At 46.8% G+C, this 19,617-nt stretch overlaps 1 protein-coding gene across 1 annotated transcript in view; it reads right to left on the bottom strand.

The window, feature by feature from the left end:
* The window catches only part of LOC104503141 (filamin-B), a gene marked incomplete at its 5' end in the record, with an annotated part of 47,396 nt that extends 29,902 nt beyond the window's left edge, over positions 1-17,494 (bottom strand). The window contains 17 exons of the mRNA XM_010151298.1: positions 1,509-1,678; positions 1,934-2,024; positions 2,608-2,768; positions 3,021-3,144; positions 3,492-3,635; positions 4,167-4,280; positions 4,620-4,813; positions 5,175-5,311; positions 5,856-5,982; positions 7,135-7,272; positions 8,961-9,158; positions 10,422-10,584; positions 11,369-11,446; positions 12,201-12,319; positions 15,173-15,320; positions 16,187-16,284; positions 17,246-17,494. Coding sequence (XP_010149600.1) covers positions 1,509-1,678; positions 1,934-2,024; positions 2,608-2,768; positions 3,021-3,144; positions 3,492-3,635; positions 4,167-4,280; positions 4,620-4,813; positions 5,175-5,311; positions 5,856-5,982; positions 7,135-7,272; positions 8,961-9,158; positions 10,422-10,584; positions 11,369-11,446; positions 12,201-12,319; positions 15,173-15,320; positions 16,187-16,284; positions 17,246-17,494 — 2,453 coding nt within the window. The remainder of the gene's footprint in view (positions 1-1,508; positions 1,679-1,933; positions 2,025-2,607; positions 2,769-3,020; positions 3,145-3,491; positions 3,636-4,166; positions 4,281-4,619; positions 4,814-5,174; positions 5,312-5,855; positions 5,983-7,134; positions 7,273-8,960; positions 9,159-10,421; positions 10,585-11,368; positions 11,447-12,200; positions 12,320-15,172; positions 15,321-16,186; positions 16,285-17,245) is intronic.
* Positions 17,495-19,617: the final 2,123 nt, after the last annotated feature.

The raw sequence follows: 19,617 nt of genomic DNA, 5'->3' as shown, positions 1-19,617 counted from the left end.
GGTAGCTGTAGCAACACTGCAAGATAGATAAGGCTGAGTAAACAGCATTAAACCAGGGCTCCTCTGCTGCTGACCAGGGCTCTCAGGAATTTAACTACCTAGTCCATCCTCCCCCTGCTCTGAAGAGTCCAGAGTCTCATTCATAAGCTGTTGCTTATGAAGGCGAGAAAGACAGGGTCCAGGAATGACCTACGTGCTCACAGCCCGGAGGGACATCAAGAGTGCTCTAATTACTGTGCAGTCTGCTTCCATCTCCTCTTTTTTGCCAGTGCTTTCCTGCCACTCTTATCTGTGAGAATCTCCCTCAAGTCCACAGCCCCTCCATGATCCAAGTACTTCTCCAGGTGGGAGACCCAAGTGGAAAACCTGGTTTGGGCATCCTGGCTTGTTTCACCACTGCTTTTCATGTGAAACACAGCAATCTGGTAGTGCTCACACACACATGCACAGAGTTCAGACGACTTTGCTCCCTTCTGCATACCAACCCTGACTGAACAAGCAAAAGCTTCTCCAAACAGGCACGCCAGCCACATCCTGAGATCATGCAACTGCTTTATCCAAAAACAAACGCTAGCTCTATGGTGCTTCCAAGAATGCTAATCCAGCATTATCAGATAACTAATGCTGAAGTCCTCCATATCAGTCCACTTTTATACAGCTACATGCAAGGAAGCTGGTGTGGTTGACCGTGCAGCTCATGTGTTTGTTCAGCAGAACAAGAGCAGCAAAACACTTTCATCTCAGCACTACAGCACCTACGTCTTCAGAAATACACGAGACCCGTGCGTTCTGGCGTTTAATAGCCCTTTACAAACACGCAAGCACAGCATAAAGAAAAATACTTCTAGTTATTAGCAGCTTCCACTTTCAGCTCTTTAATGGTGTTGCTAGGAAGCATTTGTCTGTGAACCAAAACGAGTCAGACTGAATTTTTTTCCAACCCAAGGGCAAACCTCAAATGCAGACAAACAGTTTGACGCATTTAATCTGCAGCCCAGCTTCCCTCCTCAGCACTGACGTGTTCACTTTCCTACTGGGGGGCTGCTGCACCGTCACCTAGACTCCGTGCTTTTTGTCCCTGCTCTGGTTTGCACTGCAGCTCCTCTGACGACAGCAGCTTGCTGAGGGGTGGCACAACACAGCCCCAGCTTTGCAGGCCCGCTGCAGCCCTGAGCAGCTGGTGCAGCAGCCAGCTCCGTTTCGGACCCCAGGAAAGCCTCTTCAACGGATAAGGTGTGAAATAACAACGTGAGCTGTGCACTCCTGCGTCAGTATCTCAGTTGCTCCCAGAAAAGAACAGTGACAACCTATCAATAACTACACCAGAAAACTGCGTTACTGCTTTCCCAATGCTAGCTGTCCTGCAGGCTTTAGGGATCCCAAGGAACAGGAAACCCTGGCACGTTTTGTCTGCTTGTTCCTCTGTGCTTGGGTACCAGGGAGGGAGGTCACAGCACCACGGCAAGACGAGCTGTTCATTCCTGTGTTCCTACAGCAGTCAGACCTACCTGCTGTATTGGAGTGTACCTAACAGTGTGGGAATAGTCATAGTTGTCAATGATATCCAGATCTGCCACAGCCTCTCCTGGCACTGGGCTGCTGAACTGCACATCCAGCGGCGCTTTTCCAGCTCCTTTGGTGAACACAGTGAAGTGCGTTGGCTTGCCATTTTCCACGCCTAAAGAAAAATGTTAATTCTAATTTATGCAGAGCTCGCACACAGAAGCTCTTCCCAAGAAGCATTTGGTACCTATAAAGCCCAGCCAAGCAAAATACCAAAGGGAATGGAGTCATTTCCAAAAGCCTGGCATCCCGCTCTGCCGTATCCAGGACTGCATCGCTGCATCCCAGCAATGCTCAGCCAGGCAGTGGCTACCCCACAACAATCCCTCATGGTCCAGCACTGGCTACACAATCCCAGCCCAGCTCTCACCAGTCTTGTTCAGCCCAGGTCCTTCAGCTTTCACTTTGCTGGCATCGTGCGAGGGGTCCACTTTAACTCTGAACGGGCTGGCAGGAATTTCCTGCAACAGAAACACAGCTCTAAACATAACCAGGTAGAAACACAGCTCTGAATGTATCTAGGTTACTCTTCACTGGCCAAAACTAAACAGATAAAGCAGAAATACCTTTAAAATTAACTCCAGCATCATCTTGAGTAAAGTTTCACCTCACTTAAACACTCTGCTCTGCCTTCCCAAGTGGTATCATTCAAAGTCGAGGGCAAAGTTAACAGCTGGGCAGTTTGCAGGTGCCTCTTTTTTTTTTTAAAGGAAAACTTATTTTTATTCCCATGTTCCTTGGAGAGTCACTTAGGCTTTCTATCCTTTAGAAAGCAGCTTTGCCCCATCACTGAGACCACTCTCACTATGCCAGCCCAACACATCATGTGCTTCAACCTCAGCATCTCCAGCCAACCCCTCTCATTTCTGTACCTTGAAGTACTACAAAGTGTTTATAGAAATAGTGACCTAAGTGAACATGAGCCGAAATGGAAGAAGCCAGCTGCAAACTGCCACAGCCAGCTGTGAACTGGCACGTCCTCGCTGATCAAAGAGAGAAAAACAGACTCTAGAAACATCAGGCTGTACAACGAAGATTACAAACCTCTCCTGCGAAAAGCACTTTAATAGTGTAGCGCCCAGCAGCAGGTGGTGAGTATTTCACTGTGAACGTATCGTTAGCGTTGTGGATGATGTCAAAATCAATGTCTTCTTCCTCATCGCTGACCACACGAGCATCACACTTGATTCCAACACTGACGTCACCTAGGAAAAGCAAATGGCGGTTTTGCTACCGTGCAGGCACTGCTAGCCAAACAGCCAGCACATTCCCATTTCCAGTAGTGGTTCAAGTCCCACGTTAATTGACATAAGAGATCACATCACAGTTCATTTCAATGTTCTGCTTCCCAAGGCTCTTCCATGAAGCAAGGAAAACCAGCATGAAACAGTACGTAATGCCCCTGCCTTGCGCAACTGTGGTTCTGGTACCACAGCGACAGCCCAGCCTGCCTTTACCTTCTCCTGCGTCCGTGCAGTCCACAGTGAAGTGGGTCGGCTCGTTCGCTTTCAGGCCAGTTCTCTCCACACCAGGTCCAAACACTTTCACTTTCTGAGGATGACTCCCTTGACCTATAAGGACCTACACAGATTCACAAGGGTCAGAATCACACATGTATGTCACACTCGGGATCACAGTCAAATCGGAGCACTGCTTGGGCAGAGGCTACAGGAAACAGTACCAAGGCAAGAGGGAATTGCTCCAACTCCCCCAGGCTGCAGCAGGACTGAGAGGAGACCTCCAACATGTGAGCTTGTAAAACCAGAAAGCTTTTTTCAAGTGGATAGATTTCCAAAAACAAGCAAGCAGAAGGGCACACCTCCTTGCAGTTGAGAGAAGGGTTTTATCATCCTAGTTATAATGACAAGTAGTTGTGAGCACGGATGTCCTACTTGGCTGGAACTAATAATATCCAACTCTGTACTTACCCTAAATGGGCTATTGGGCACATTGGCTCCTCCCCAGACAACTGAAATGGTATGTTTGATTGGTTTAACTGGCACATAGGTACAGACAAACACACCATCAGGTTTGCTCTTTATCTGGATATCGATAGGATTTCCTTCTCCATCCTAAAAAGCAGTAATACAAGCAGACTGTTCAGTTACTTAAAAAAAGTTTGTACAGTTTGAACAGCCCAAGACTGTTCCAAAATGTGGATGTGTTTTTTCCAGAACTACAGCTCAGAAATACTGAAGAAACATGCACATTACAGTCCTGTAAGCATTCCTCATCTAACACTCGCTCATTCCTAACACCATCCTACAACACGTATTTTAACAAGCTTGCCTGAAATTCACAGGCTCAGAGACACTTCGGGTGCTTCCAAATGACAACTCCAGGAAATTACAGCTTGCTTGGCTGAGGAGACTCCAAGTAAGGAAACAAAGCCATGTATTTCATGCACCAGGGAGAAGTCACCTTGTCTCCAGTTAGGTTTGTTGCCTGACTACATTACACAGATCAAAGCACAGAGCTTTGAGAGAATTACACATGCCCAGAATTAAGTGGTGTGTAAGCAAGTAGAAATACTTAAGGCACTTTTCTCAACAGTATTAAAGCCCTTTTGCTGAAGTTTCACGTAGCTGCCTTTGGCTTTTTACCTGTGCATACATCTTCAGAGGTGCTTTCCCAGCGTCCTTGGTTTCCACTGTGAACTCAGCAGGATTGTTCACAATACAGCCAGTCCTCTCCAAGCCTGGGCCATAAGCCTTCACCTAAACAAACACCCCAAGAGTCTTAGCTTGCACTTCAGAAAGAGAAGGAAAACTAAGCCATTTATTTCTAAAGACCTTCCCTTACCCATAAAACCCATGAAGCGTGGGATACAAGCAGACGCTAGTGTGAAAATTGAGAATCTGGACTAATTCAGCAAGTTTTCATTACATTAAATCAAAGCCACAACAGTGTTATTAGAAAAAGCTGCATAATATCTGGTTGGAGCGTGGCAGATTCAGAGCTTTAAGTAGAAGTTGTTTAAGAGTCAAGACTGTGAGCAGAACCCTTCAGAAACATCCCTACTGTAGTTATGCCTTGGGTGAACTCTCATACACCACCTTATCCGGGTTGAAGTCTCCCGAAGCTGGTCGGATGAAGGCCATGTAAGGGCTGTCTTTTATGTCCTCATCATCACACATGATGTGCACAGCATATTCACCGGGCTCTTTGGGCCAATACTTCACATCACACGAGCCATCGTTCTTGTCATCACACTCAATTTTAGCCTGAGAAGGGCCTTCTATTGCAAAGCCTGAAAAAGGAACATGCTAGGTTTGTGGTGGCTGCTAATTTAACACCACTTCCCCAAACTGCTTTTTATCAGCCATAACCATGCCTGATGCTTTCTTATCGTGCTTCTTCAGCAATATAGGGGATAATCCATCATTCCCTTCTGCATCTCATCCCACAAAACCACAGACTAATACTCCCCATCCCACGTTCCGGTCTCTAGGACTTGTCTTTGATACTCTGATGTAAGTTCGTGTTTAGAACAAATTTACAGACATGTTTGTTTTACTGTTGGTAAAGCTACTGTTTCTCACACGTTCATTGCTAGCACTGCAATATATAAATATATAAATATTTCAGGCAAACTAAGTAAAGTAGCATACCAAGAGAGCCAACTTCTGTGCCAATGGACTCTACCACGAAGTCAGCCGATTTGCCCACAATCCCCTCATGCAGTCCTGGCCCCCAGGCTCGTACTTTCTGAGGACCTGCTTCATGACCCACTTGAACTTCAAAGGGGCTACAAGAGAAAAGAAAAGCATTGGTTTAGAAACGAGGACAAATACAGCATCCACGTTTTTCCCCAGGCATTTTAATGAGGCTTTACATTGGATTTTCCCAATTAATAGATGCTATCCTGTGGTGGCACAGTGTCCTTCTGGCAGAGAGGTCATCCAACCCATCACGTGCTTCTATCTTGCACCACAAATCCTGAGTGTCAAATACTTGGCTTGCACTGCCTGCTGTAGTCCTGGACACTAAAATAACAGATCTCCTCAAAAACTCACAGCGCAGTCCATGCTGCATGATCCACCAAGTTTTATTGGGTTTTGTATTCATCATTTTGGGTTTAGCAAGGCTGATGCGAATCACCCTTCAAAGCTTTCCCAATGTAAGCCGCTGCAGCCCTCAAACAGGCTGTAGATAAACTGTCACGGCAACTGCTTGCCACTAACTTTGACCCTCCAGAGTTTCTTCAAAGGTCAGCATTGCTTTAAAAGTCCACCAACTACATCTCCTCCCCGAACAGCACAAAAACTCCAAAACAGCTACTTCTAACTCACCTTTTGGGGATGTTGTGCCCACCCCATGTAATCGTGACAACGTACTTCCCTGGGGTAGCTGGATAATATTCAAATGCATATACTCCATCCATAAAGCCTTTTTGTTTCACCAACTCCTCCAAGCCCTCTGTTGAAAGATCAGTTCAGCATTAAACTTAACAGCTTCCATCCTGCCTTCAATTACTCAGATGAGTTCATGTTTTCTAGTATTTATTTTAGCTTGCAAGAATACATTTCTTTCACCAGAAAAAAAAAAAGGTCAGGTTATAAGGGAAGTTAGTTCTGGTTGCCCTCTAGGACAAAGACAGCAAACACTTCCAGAAGAAATACAGCAGAAAGTATTTTAAGTTGCCAGACTTAATAGGTTCCCTTGTGTTTTATTTTCTTAGTCTGCAGTATGATGCATGTCATATGTTAAAACAAAAAAGCTTAACATTTGTCAGACTTTGCAACCACAAGTATGCGGGGAATGCCTACTTTTCATTTTCTTCAAGATGAAGAATTTAAGGAGAAAACCTTAATACGCTAAAATTTACATCGATACGCCTCTCGCTTCCCCCCCACCCCCAACCGCATTAAGCCACACAGTCCGAGCACTGTGTGTGTGGAGGAGGTGAAGGCAATACAATGCACCTTTTAATACCAGCCCAGCCGGGGGAGGTGACCGGCTCACACGTACAACCCGAGCACAGCGGTTCCCCGACAGCAGCAGCGCAGCCACTGCTGGAAGCTTCAGAGCCCCCTGCACCAGCCACCCCACCGCCCAGTCTGCCGCAGTCCACGATGATGGCCACATGTGGGACCTGGGGACGGATCCTGACAGGTCTTCATGTCAGCCCACAGGTTCCCTCAACCTGCTCCTCCCCTGCTCATGTGCCCAAGCACCCAGGAGTGCTGCTCTGAGCCATTCCCAGCTGTACCAGAGCAGGATTTCCACCCTGCCAGAGACCCTGGAGCGTGGCTTCAGATGAAGACGCAATGTGAACCCACAAAGCTTGGAGGCCATGGCAGGCACACGTGGGTTTTCCCAGTTTTGCTAACTGATACGCATTAAAATGGAAAGACCTAAAACCAGGTGTAATCTTAGCCAGCCGTACAGATCAAAACCTTCACATTAGACAAAGTAACAGAAATCCCTTCTGAAATTTGGCTTTTTATGGTGGAACAAATCCCATCGGCTCCATAGGCCACCATCTCCTTACTGCTCTTTCTTTTCACCATAACTGCTTCCTCCATTCTCCAAAACACACCCACAGCACAAATTCACCCATGCACTTACTCGGTCCCTTTATAGTCACCCCGAGGTCTCCGCTCCCCGCTGCTCTCGTATCAACCTTGAAGTCAGCCGTTTCCCTCATGCGGACACCCTTGGGCTGCAGACCTCTTCCAGTGGCACGACATGCGTTCGGATTGCAGGCTGCAAGGGAATTTCAGACATCAATACCGTCTTTGACTCAACACACATGTAGCTTAGTCGGCCTGGAACAACCTTTAGTTCAATGTTGACTCAGGACAACCACAGCTTAGCTTTCAGCACAAGGTTTAATGTTATAGCATCGAGGCAGGCAGATGAGAGTCTGCTCAGCCGTTGTCTATGTCCCACGGTTTTTGGGCAGTAGCGTTTGGTGCACCCAAGCAACACTGTCCCCTTACAAGGGCCGTTTTTTAGAATTAAAGCAAAGCTGAAGCCCTGTTGCTTTCCAATCTGATGCCAGTTATCAATACAAAACCTTTACACAGCTATCACGTACAGATATTCACCGTATTAGGCACAAACTTCTTGATGCCTTCCACGCCGAGAGGCACACCGTAGCATGGGGTGAAGTTTTCCCCTTGCAGATAAGCCCCAGGGAACAGCATTATTGTGCTGTTCTTTCAGAAGCACATGACTGCAATACCTGCCATTAGCAAAGCTGAATTCTGCACGTGCTTTGTTAAGAAATGTCACATCAAAACCTTGTCACAGTTCACACTTCCAGAAGCAAAGCCATCAAGCCTTCTACAGACCGAAGGAGCCATGGGTAGGGGCAATAGGTTACATATGGCTGAGCTTAACCTCACGCTTGACCCCTTTAGTCCCAATGCTTCCCCAGGCCTGCAGAGCGGCTACATAAATAAGGCGCACTTATGAACAGTTTTCGTTACAGTCCCAGCCATCACGTGGTCTTCAACTCCAGAGACCTGAGGGGTTTGAAGAGACTTAGGAATAATCACAGCTCCCCGACAGCATCAACCCGACATGCACTTCCCCAGGACACGCCGTGCTTGCAGCAGGAGCACAGTCTGCCAAGCAGCCCGGTAGGTTCTGACTCGTTCCCGTAGCACACACGTTCTACCCTCAGCCCTGCAGCAGCCAACATCGCTCCGCGTCCTACGCCGGACAGCGTAAGCGGAGATCGCATGCCATCTGCTAGCTCCCAAACCTCGGTGGGAACATTCAGGAGCGTGCCTAACGCGCGGTGGGAATGGCTCACGGAGCCCGTACGCAACTGAGTCAGGCAGGTTGTGGTGAAGCCAGTTTCACTGACTGTGTCACACACCGCTCCAGCACCCTTGCCACTTTCTTCCCCAACCCCAACAAAACCCCTTTTGGCTGAGGCAAGCTGCAGGCTAGAAGCTTACGAAAAGCAAACATGACGGAGCATCCTGCACACCTCTTACCAACTATGAAGCCATTAGCAGTGAAGTCCAAAATTCCACAAATGGAGGGTAGCTCAGGAGAGATGAGCAGAGATCTAAAAGCGTAGGAGCACGTAAGGATGGAACAGAAAGCAAGTTAGGAGTCACTTAAGAAGGAAAACAGTAAACATAGTCATTTGAGGAGCAAAGGTGGAAAACGCAAGACACTGCATAGCTGCATAAAACAGTTCAAAAAAATACAAAGGGCAGCTTAATTTTTGGAGGTCTAGGCAGAAAGGAAACTAGCAACAAAAGCCATATTACTGTTAGAGAGCACTGTTTTACCCTGCGAATACCCAGGTGACCCACTGAATCAGATCTAAGATGCTGAAAGGTACAGAGAAGGCAAGATTGGAGCCTATTCTGTGATCACATCCAAGGTGAAAAGTGTCCATCAACATTTAGGTGCATTTTTAAAAAGCATACCCTCTCCGATGAGAACAGTGCACGGAGTTTTGGGAATTGCCTCTCCAGCAAAAGTCACTTTGACAACGTGAGGACCAGCTTGAACAGGTTTGTAGGTGCAACGGTAGACTTGGTTGCCTTTGTCTTCTACTACAACTTCAACAAGGCTTCTCCCCTGAGGATCCTCCACTTCCACGTTCACGTCACCCACACCGGCACCTGCGAAGGAAGTAAGCCCAGCTGAGCCTTGCCTTCCCCACTGCAACGTGCACGTCTTTAGGATCACAGCCGTGCTCTGCTACCATTCCTAGGCACAGACTGAAAGTTTAACTTCTGCTGACAGCAACCAGACACCCAAGTGGGTGGGGGCAAGACAGGATGGTGGCATCTCCATGAAGTCATCAATCTGACAGGGCTCTGCTGCTTCACCCACACAGTTTCACGAGAGTATTATCGTACTGAATACACACAGAGCCCAGTTACCCTGTCGCGATCACCCTGCAGCACCCCTATCACAGACCAGCCCACAACTTCACCAGTCGGTTCAATCTTCTTGAGCTTTGAAACAGTTCAGATTAAGAGCAGAGACAACGTGTGTGCTGGTCTGGACAAGGATCCTTCTCTGATGGACTATATGTATTCACTTTTGCTCGGACACCTGCTCCTCTCACATTTTATTTAATTCATCATGGAACAAAAGTAGTTTTTCCAGACACTTTCAGAGGCCAGACATGCCTATACATGATTCAGACCACTCCCTCACCCAATTAGAGGCTGAACATAACACTTCCCCTCACTATAACCACATTTAATTTTATTTCTAAGCACCCTCAGGCAGAAGGCAATTTAAGATATGCTACTCAGCATATTTCAGTGTTTAAATACTTCAAGTAACTGCCCTAAGTAGTTTCACATTGTTCTAAATGAATTAGCATTTGTAGCATCTTATTGACTCATTCCTCTAGGCTACAGCATTGGCCTAACAGCAGGCAAAACGCCACATGATGGAGATGCCCTAATGAAGATAGTAGCCCTCTAATAATTACAAGAGAGACTGAAACCAACTCATCACTGAAGAATGAACTCTGGCAGATTCTTTCTGTAAAACCAAATACAGAACAGAGTGAGCATTCACAGTTTACTCACAGTTCATTTTTCAGGAGGTGGGTATTTCACACTCCCATTTAAAATGAGCTGGGGGAAGAAACCAGTCAGGAACTTGCCTGCTGCCATTCAGCAAGTTCATGGCAAATTTCTGGGCGATACTCAGCTCCTTCCTGCCCCATCTCAGCTCCATCCTTCAAACACTTCATACACAGATGAAGCTCCCAGAGCAGCCCAACTACTGTTTCACCTCTGAACTTGATGGGGCTGCAAATCCTCACCCACTTTTCAGTTAGCGTTCCTTTATTCCTCCAAGGGTTAGGTTCTCCTCAAATCTGAAAAATCTAGCGGATTTTGGTACTCATTCATCCTGCTTACCTGCTGTGTAGAGGTCAAAATAGGTAGGCTTGTTGGCAATGTTCCCTGTCGCCTCCAGCCCCGGTCCCTTTGCTGTTACTTTGCTCGCATCTCCCTGGGCTTTGTCAACGTTCACTTCAAACGGGCTCTTGGAGATGTGCTGCCCGGCAAACAGGACCGAAACCTAGAGACAGACAGCATCAGCTCCCACCCACCCAGCAGAGACAGGGTTCAGTGTCACCGTCACGTAGCCAAGCATGGGGTCAAGCGCCTGCGTTCCCAGCATGGAGAGCCTATGCCTCAAAGGTGAGAGACCATCCATCCCACAACCTTCATCCTGTCCACGCAGCCTAACTGCTGGCCACCTCCTTGAAGTGCTACTGATTGAAGGGCCAGCCACACTAGTGGGGGTGCTTGAATCTGGATGTGCCAGCAGAGGCAGATCACCACCCATCAATGAAGTGGCAGCAGAAGTCGTGTTTATCTTTTCAGACTGGCTGTGGGGACCAGCCATTCAGGAAGTGCCAAGCAATGGGATCATCCTTCATAAACCTACTTTCTGCAGGCATCTGGGGACAGAGCTGGGTGGGAGAACCTTCTCTGCAAAACTCCTACAGTGTACAACAGCATCAGCAAAGAAACGCCTTACAGAAACAACCTGGTACTTTCCTCTGTGACAACCCACAAAACTGGTTTCATAAGCTGCAAGAAATGGCCCCACGTGAGAGCAGAGCCAGCTGTAGCACTTGATACCCAAACACCCACACACCTTCTCCCAACACACACCCTTCTCCCTTGAGAAGGGGGCAGCCACATAACCCAGATGGAGAATTAAGGACACGTCAGGTTACTTTTTCTTCAGGATGCCTAGAGCAGCTATTACACCGTTAGTAAACACACAGCCCTCACATTAACCAGCAGAGCAGCTCATTTAGTAAGAAAACAGCAGTTATGGACACACAACCTACCTTGTGAGGTCCAGTAACCCTTGGCACATACTGAACAGAATACGTCTTGTTTTTGTCACTGGACGGCGTTATCTTCGCCTAGGAGAGATAACACATCCATCGTTGAGCTGTGCCTAGGCACGCCAGCCTAGGATTTTTCTGGGCAGCACTTGATACTGCGGACTGTTTCCAGAGTCAGCAATGTCAGAGATGTGTTCTGTGGGAGCAGGGATCCTTGCTACCTCCCCATCTCACACACAGCAAATACCCCATTGGTTTTGCCTTTACGTGAGACAAAGCAAGCCACCTTCTCCCCACCCCAGCCCTCTTCCTCACTGTTAATTGCTCAAATAAGGCAGGCCAAAACTGAGGAGACATGAAGTCCAAAATACAGCTGTATTTCTCTGGAATGTAGTAACATGATCAAGTGGAGCACTTGGATGAGGAGTTTCTATAAACATTAAAACCAGCATTTTAACTCAAAATGATTCATGGCATCTAAATAGCTGCCTTAGCCATTTTTGCAGAATGAGTAAGGTCTAACAGTGATTTAGTGATGTGTGTTATCTAAAAGTGTATCAGAATGTACTTGGCCAGTCAACTTAAAGCACTGCAACTACCGGACACTGGAGTTGTGTTGCTTAGTTACAGAGAGTGAAAAATTTTTTAAGTTCATCCAGTACAGCAATTATCAGGAAAAGCTTGAGGATTGCACTTTTGATAGATGGAACTTTGCAACTTCTTTTTAGATTACTTATCTGTTATAACTTCAAGTATGAAAGATGGAGGTTACTCCAAAAACTTCATTGTTCAGTCTAGCTTTAGGTTTTCCACACACATTTAACATACGTACCTCCTCTCTGTTTCCTTCCGGATCCTCTATGAAGACCATCAGGTCTCCCTGCCCAGCACTGATGGTGTCTACTGTGAAGATGGCAGGCTGCTTCACCATGTTCCCATGAGGCTCAATCCCTGAGCGGCAGAGCAGCACATTAGCTGTTGCTACAAAACCCAAAAGGTAGTTTGGAGGCTACCCACAAGCTGTCCAACCCGTTCTCCTACATGAGCCCCCAGCATTGGCTTTCCCAGGCTGCTACAAGATGCCCATTCAACACCTGCTCAGAGCATCAAGCCCACAATAACACCATTCTTACAATACAAACATCGGTAAAAATGGGTTATATCACTGGACTCAACTCATCTCAGGGTCTGTGGCCGAGTCAGGAACCCACCTGGCACTTGGTTTTAAGTGAAAGCAAGTTACCCACTTTGCCTGAGCAACACACTGAGGGTCAAGTCCACTGCTGGTGCATGATCCCGGACAGCACGTGGGGTATGTGCAGTAGTTGCTCTTCAGGAGCTACTCTGCTTTGTGCAGCTAAATGCTGCACCAGTGCTGCAGTGCAAGGAGAGCAACCAGGGAGGCAGGAGAGAAATTTTGGGAAGCCTTTGGTAAAGGCCTGGTAAAAGCCAAGAGTGAAATACTTGGTTAAGCAAGACAGTTCTTACCTATACTGTCTCATTTTACTTCAGAACTCAGGTGTACAGCCACTGCTCAGATTTACCACTCTTTGAAAGCTGCTCAAACTACCCCTTCAGAATGAACACTGTACAAATGGCACACAGGAACCTCTTTAAACCACAAAACCCGTGCAATTCTATGTCACTTCCACTTAACTTTTAATCAGAGTTTCCTTATTCCCCAGCACAGGGCCTGCTGCAGCATGCATTTACCAGCAGGGTTTCATCATCTCCCCATACTTAGCCCCAGGTCATGACACCTGCCATGGTGGTGTCAGACTGAGTGGGTGGAAGAACTTCCCAAAGTTGCTGGTTCCAGACTAGCTGAAACATATATACCCTTCCTTCCAAGGGAATTACTCCTCAGCTTATTCATAAAACCGTGGGCACTACTGCTCTATGGCACAATTAGTGGAAAATGCAATGTCTGATAGATTATAAAGGAAGTGGTTGTGAACAACAGAATTCCTGAACTTGTTTATCTTCAGAAAACAATAACTTGAGAGCAAAGCAAGGAAGATCATGTTTTTACTAGGAAATCTGAGCATTCTGATAAGGTGTTAACAATTGACAAATTCATTCTTTCAAACTAAGCCCTAGATTATCATCCAGTTTAAACAGCTATAAATTTGCTCTGCATATCTTCAGACCACCGCACAAGCATTAGGATGTGGCATTCGAGTTAAGTATCCCTCCTTCTGCAAGCTCAGCGAGAGGGATTGCTTATCCTCAGAAGACAGCTTCAGCCGGGACAGCATGAGCACAGCACTTTCTTAGCCTACATTTCATCTAGATCGTCCCCTCCTCTCAGGGATCTGCTCTGGCCGGGTAAAGGAGAACTCGCCGTGCACCGGTGTGTAACTGCGTACAGCATCCCTGCAGCCTCACTTCACAGCAGGCCCACAGCCAGCTGCCCTCCGAGCAAACCGCTGCCATGCCCAGGGAGATGCCCTACAGTAAGGCTCACGTTGGGAGATTACGAGCAATTTACATGGAAAAACAATGATTTACAAAAATATATAACATAAAACTGACCAACTTCACACTTGACAGTCACCTTTTTCTGGAAGCATGAAAAACTGTTACTCATCTGTCCAAAAGCCCTGCCCAGTTTGGCAGCGAGCCCCTTGCTGCTGGAGTCACCTTTCGGTTCTGACATACCTTAGCAGTCAGAATTGTCATTTATATCTAGTGACTCCATTCTGGCAATTAACTTCAGGAAAACATCAGTCTTCCAAGAAGAGCTGCTCACCCTTTAAAACCTCCATTACAATGGTTCCAGAGCATGGTACGCACAAAAGCGGGCAACAAAACAATTCCAGTTTTTGAAAATGTCCATGTCCATGCATTCCACTAGTTACGTTTCAGTGGAAAATAAAGTTGAAAAAAAGCTGAAGAAAACCAGAAAAAAAATAAGGAGAGCTTTGTTTCTTTTCATTATACTCTAATCCACTCAATTTTGAAACCCACTAGTTCTAAAATTCTTGAAGGACCAACAGCAGCCTCCAGATCAAAAAAACCAGATGGAATGGAGAACTAAGTGTAATGCGTAAGTGATGTCTTGCTACACACCAAGCATTTTAAAGGTAAAAATCATTTAGTTGCGATTGTATTCCAATCTAGAGTAGAACCACATCAGAAGTTACAGGTAAGTTAAAAATACAAATGCCTATTTATATCTACAGTTGCATAAACATCTATGGACAAGTCCTGCCAATTTGCAAACACAGCCTTTAACACAAAATCTCAACACTATTTAATGTTTGAAGGGTTACCAACCCACCTTTGTGCATGTGCAAACAAAGCATTCACACCTACTGATCAATTCAGATAACTTATTTAGAATTCTCGCCCTAACACACATCTGCCACCAAGCCTGGGAAACGGGAGACTGCCTCTACAGAGATACACACAGACGTAAAGAGGTTTTTGCTCTTATAAGGAGTGCTTTATCACAAAAACCATCCACTGCTAGATCAGCAACCATCAGGAACCATAGGCTAGCTTCAACCTCACAGCCAGGTTGTTTTAGCCCTGTACCATGCTCCTTCTTCCAGCTGTGGACTGCAAGGCTGGCAGCTTGCAGAACAGGTTCAGAGACTTTGGGGAATTTACATGTTAGAACTAGGAGTGTCTTTTGGACTATATCCATGTATTTCTGAAACTAGGCACCACACCAAGAGTATACAAGTGAAACTTTGAAGTCAGTTACAGTAGGCCTGGAGTTTAACATAAGCAAAACACCCCACCCAGCTTTCTTAGGAGTTAAATGCTCTGTGCAGCTTAAGCCTAATGAGTCCTTACCTCTGCCATAAGCCCTTGCTTTCTTTGGATTCAGTTTGGGTTTTAAAGGAGCTCCTGGTTTCAGCTTGGCTTTGGGGAACTGGGACAGGTAAGTCATTACAGAGTGCTCATCCACATCGGGGTGGATAATTTCTTCAGGGGTAATAACCTGAAAGACAGCGCAATTAAGTATATAATACCAGTGCTTGGTTACCGCATGTCAACACAGAAACAGAACTATGACAGAGTAACATTTCAAAACTCCCACATGCTAATGCGATTTCTTACATTTCTTTTCCCTTTGATACAAACAGTATAATTTATTATCTCACAGCAAGAAAATCAAGCATCTCATTACAGTCTCAATGTGGTTAGGGGCTTTCTGTGCCTTGATTATTCGGAGTTCCCAGGAGACGACAAAATAAACAGTAGCAAGGCAAGACAACAGCAGCTATGTTCCCCCTGAAAAGCAACACGGCGATAATTGAAACTGAAGAGTCAGTAACTCTGCTGGTACTGCCCTGAACTGCAACGCTGGCAAAGTGCAACTTGGCGTCTCCTCTCCCGCTCCCAGGGCACAAGCTGCTCTGACAGCTTCAGAGACTGCAGCACTTCTGACCAGCTTTACCAGCGTGAAAACAAACACATTCTCTGTTTGAAAATCATCTTTGCAGGTGATTTCCAAAGCCAGTGAGTTTTTCTCCGGTGGAATTCAATGCAGCAAAACAAACTCACCCCACGGACTAGGTAAGTGGGCAGCACTATGTATGGGCTTTTCCCCCTCCCCCCTCCTACATGGTGCAACACCAGCTGTCTTCAGAGGAGACACTTACACAAAACCTTACAATCAAAGCTCCAAAATGTAGTAGTGCGCTTCACTAAAATTTGCCCTTTCTTAGGCAATTTCACACCAGCAGACACTAACTCCTGGAAGTGTCCAAGCAACTTCACCTGCTTTCTTCAATCTAAATTCAAGGTGGCTGCAAGAACAAAGCTAACGGCTATGCTTCCCGCAGGCAGCGTGCACAGCCTTACCTGAGGCACACCCAGCCAGTCGTCCGCCTGCTGCATGGCTTCCCGAGCGTTGTCAACGGGCTTCTTCGGGTCCCAGGTCTCCCAGTCAGGGCACAGGCCTGCAAGCACATTTCAGCTGTTAGATGCCATCTGCAAAGGAGCTTCCCTAGCTGAAGAAACCAGGGACAAACTCCACGAGCACTTGTATCACGCTGCTATACAGAAAGACATTCAAGAGCTTTTTTGTAAGGAAAACAAGAGAAGCGCTTGCTGCCCACTGAAAACACTTCCGAGACCATGACCAGCATCTCCAGGAGCCTTATGGCACATACAGTAACAGAGAGACTCCCACCCATCCTGCCTGTCAACAGGGATGTATAGCTTTTCAGTCAGCAACGGCACTGCTTTAAATTTAAGCTGGGCAAAACACGCTCCAAGTTCTGCATGAATACATCGAGCCATCCCTTATGTCTCACTGCTTCTCCTGCAGCAAATTTGGAAAAGAAAATTTCAGCTGCTTGACACAGCCTGCATTAGAGGAACACTAGCAATTGCACTAGCAAGGCTGTTTTAACAAGAAGGTGAGGAAACTGTGCCTTTTTCACACTTCATCACATTACTCACCTTTCAGAGCACAGCCTTGGCTTGCTAAACACTGCAGTTTCAGGTAGTGTGCAGCTTCTGGCTGCTCTGTGCTCCCTCTGCAATCCTATTTCAGGAGAACACATGAAGCCTCCTGCAGTGCCCTGTGGCTGAAAGGTTGTTGGCACTTTCTGTGGGAACAAGTCTTCCTCGCATTTAGGAGCCAGCATTTGCGCCTTTGTCCCTTGAACCCAATACAAAGCTCAGACGTGGCGCCTCCAATAATGCAATCACACATTCTGCTTTAGGCCAGTATTTCTCTTGGCCAAGTCGTTTACAGCTTGCTGCTTCCCACAGCTGGCCATTTCGGACTGTGTTTTCTTGAAAGTCCCATTCCCGTCTCCAGCTCGGCGGTGAAAACCTCCTCCCACAGGAAGAGCAGAGCAGCCACCAGAAGAGCAAGCAAGAAAACACTGACCAGCGGAGCAAAGGACTTACCTGGGGCACAGCTGTCAACAAGAGCCCCCAGTGCTTTGCCATCCTGCCAGTTTTGATTGAAGTTCGTGATCGGCAAGTAAGGAATTTTGTTCTGGATCCAGCCCAGCAGCCTCTGCTTAGGGGTCTGCTTCTTTGCATCATCATCACCTTCATCCTCCCACACTGGCATGGAAATGGAGTAGTGGAGGATAAGGGTCCATATCAGGCCAAGGATCAACTTCAGGTTTCCATCAACTATGGCTTTACTATCTGGAAGACAAAAGACATACATCTGATTACTTCCCACCCTAAAGGAAAGAGGCATGCTTTTAAAATACTGCATTAAAAATGGTAGCAAAAAGAAGTGCTATATGATGAAGTCCAGCAAAGCCAGAGTCTGGAATTAGCACAAAGTCTGCATACACCACAACCTGGCTATCAATGGCAAAGCGAGAAGCGGAGGACCCTTGGGCATCCTGTGCACCATCACACTCCTTCCCGCACCAAAAGCCATTCCTTCACACTACAAATTGAGAGTCTGAAGAAAAGGAAAAGCCAGCTCTGGCAAAACCATGTCATGCTCTAGCCCAGGAAGGGTTTATCACACAGCAGCCATGCTGCAGCTCTGCTTTAAGACAGCCCTTGCAGCCGAGTTTAAGGCTGCTGGGCATCCAGATCAGATTGCTGTGGGAAGCTGTCCGAGGGGCAGGATATTGTTCTGCATCAGCTGGACCTTACAAGGTGACCTCTACAGTCTGGTGGCTACTCTTGCCCCTTGAACTGCAGTGAGCCACAGGTCAGATGCATCCCCTTTGAGCCTGTAGTTGCTACTCAGGCTGAATTATACTTGTAACAGCTCTAGTTTCTTCAAACTCAACCCAAGCAGGGTTCTTCTGCAACATTATGGGATGCCCTCAGCCTGACTGATCCTTTCGTTCACAGCAACATGTTACAGCAGAGCTTTTTTCAGTTCTTTCCTCCATTACAATGAAAACTACTCAAGAAAGCCTTTTTTAGTCAACAGAAGTCACAAGTGACCTGGCAGCTTTTGTTTGCTTTCCAGCACCCGTGGGCAGATGCGGGAGTAAAGGTAACTACAGCGGTACAGACTCACTTTCATGCCACCGAAATAATTGCGCAGGACTCTCAGTGAATCCTGGCTAGCAAAGGAAAAGTGGCCTTCCCCAGTTCAAATTCAGTCTTCACAGGTAAAGTCCTTCAAGCCAAGCCTTGCCATGTCCAACGTCCACTAGGCATGCCTTACTGCTCCTACAGAGACGGCAGCAGCAACCCAATACCATCTGAACAATACACAAAGATCTCCTGACTTTCAAAACAAGTGATTGCACAGAATGGCGACCAAGAACATTAAGCACCAGGGTGTTCCCTTTAACTCAGGCAAAGTGGTTAATATTTACATGGTTTCACAATAGGGCGGTATGTCCTGAACAGATAATACTGTAACTTCAGACCTTGAATGGCATTTGGCCTTTCTGGATAGTTAATGTCTGATTTCTACTCAGATTCATATGGGATTTTTTTTTTTAACATCAGTTTTGACTAATCTTACAGGATTATGATAAGTGTCTGCCACTTGACCGCTCGCTGCTGATTTCGTATCCAGTCCGAGATACACAATAGATAGCTATGAGGTGATTAAGCCCTGCTGGGTTTTAATTACAGGTTCCAAGGTAAAAGTCTGCATCACATAAGTAGCATGTCTCCTAGCAACAACTAAACAGTCCCTGCTGTGACCTGCTTCCCTCCTCTTTCCAGTTAAGCTACAAACTGGTCAGTGAAGGGAAGATACTCCTTTACAACCTATCAGGGAAAGGTCTCCTGAAAGAAATCATATTAGAACACATGGAAGAGCTGCATTTTATGTAAAAGAGAGCCAAAGCCCTGCTATCAGGCTCACCACAGTGCGTGAGCTCCTCAAACCCAAAGTAAGGGCTGGAGCATGCAAAACCCAGATCTCCATTGCGAGCCCCAACTGCCTGCAGCACCTCCATCCCACATGCCCACAGCCAGACCACCCGCTGGAGCACACCGCCGGCCATTGCATCCCTACGCCAGAAACGCCTCCGAGCTTCGGTTTCAGATTTATACCGACATCGGCATTTGTACTGGAGTGGACGCAGCGATGATTTAGTACGCTGCAAGTACACTCATTTCAGAAAGGCATCCAGGATTCCCATGGAGGAAAGCCAGCAGGACAGAGTCACCTCAAGCACACTGCTACGCGCACGTTACTCGAGATAAAGAACGGCCCGTTTCATATTTACAGCACATAAATAACATCTATACGTGAACGTGCTGCGGTTACTGCAGCAGCCAGAGCGTGCTCAGAGCTTCCTCCAGCACCCCATCGCCTTCTCCAAGGGCACAGCTGG

The sequence above is a fragment of the Eurypyga helias genome, unplaced genomic scaffold, assembly GCF_000690775.1.
Source record: "Eurypyga helias isolate BGI_N326 unplaced genomic scaffold, ASM69077v1 scaffold3875, whole genome shotgun sequence".
In the NCBI taxonomy this organism is placed as follows: Eukaryota; Metazoa; Chordata; class Aves; order Eurypygiformes; family Eurypygidae; genus Eurypyga; species Eurypyga helias.
This window is presented reverse-complemented; position numbering and strand designations above follow the sequence as displayed.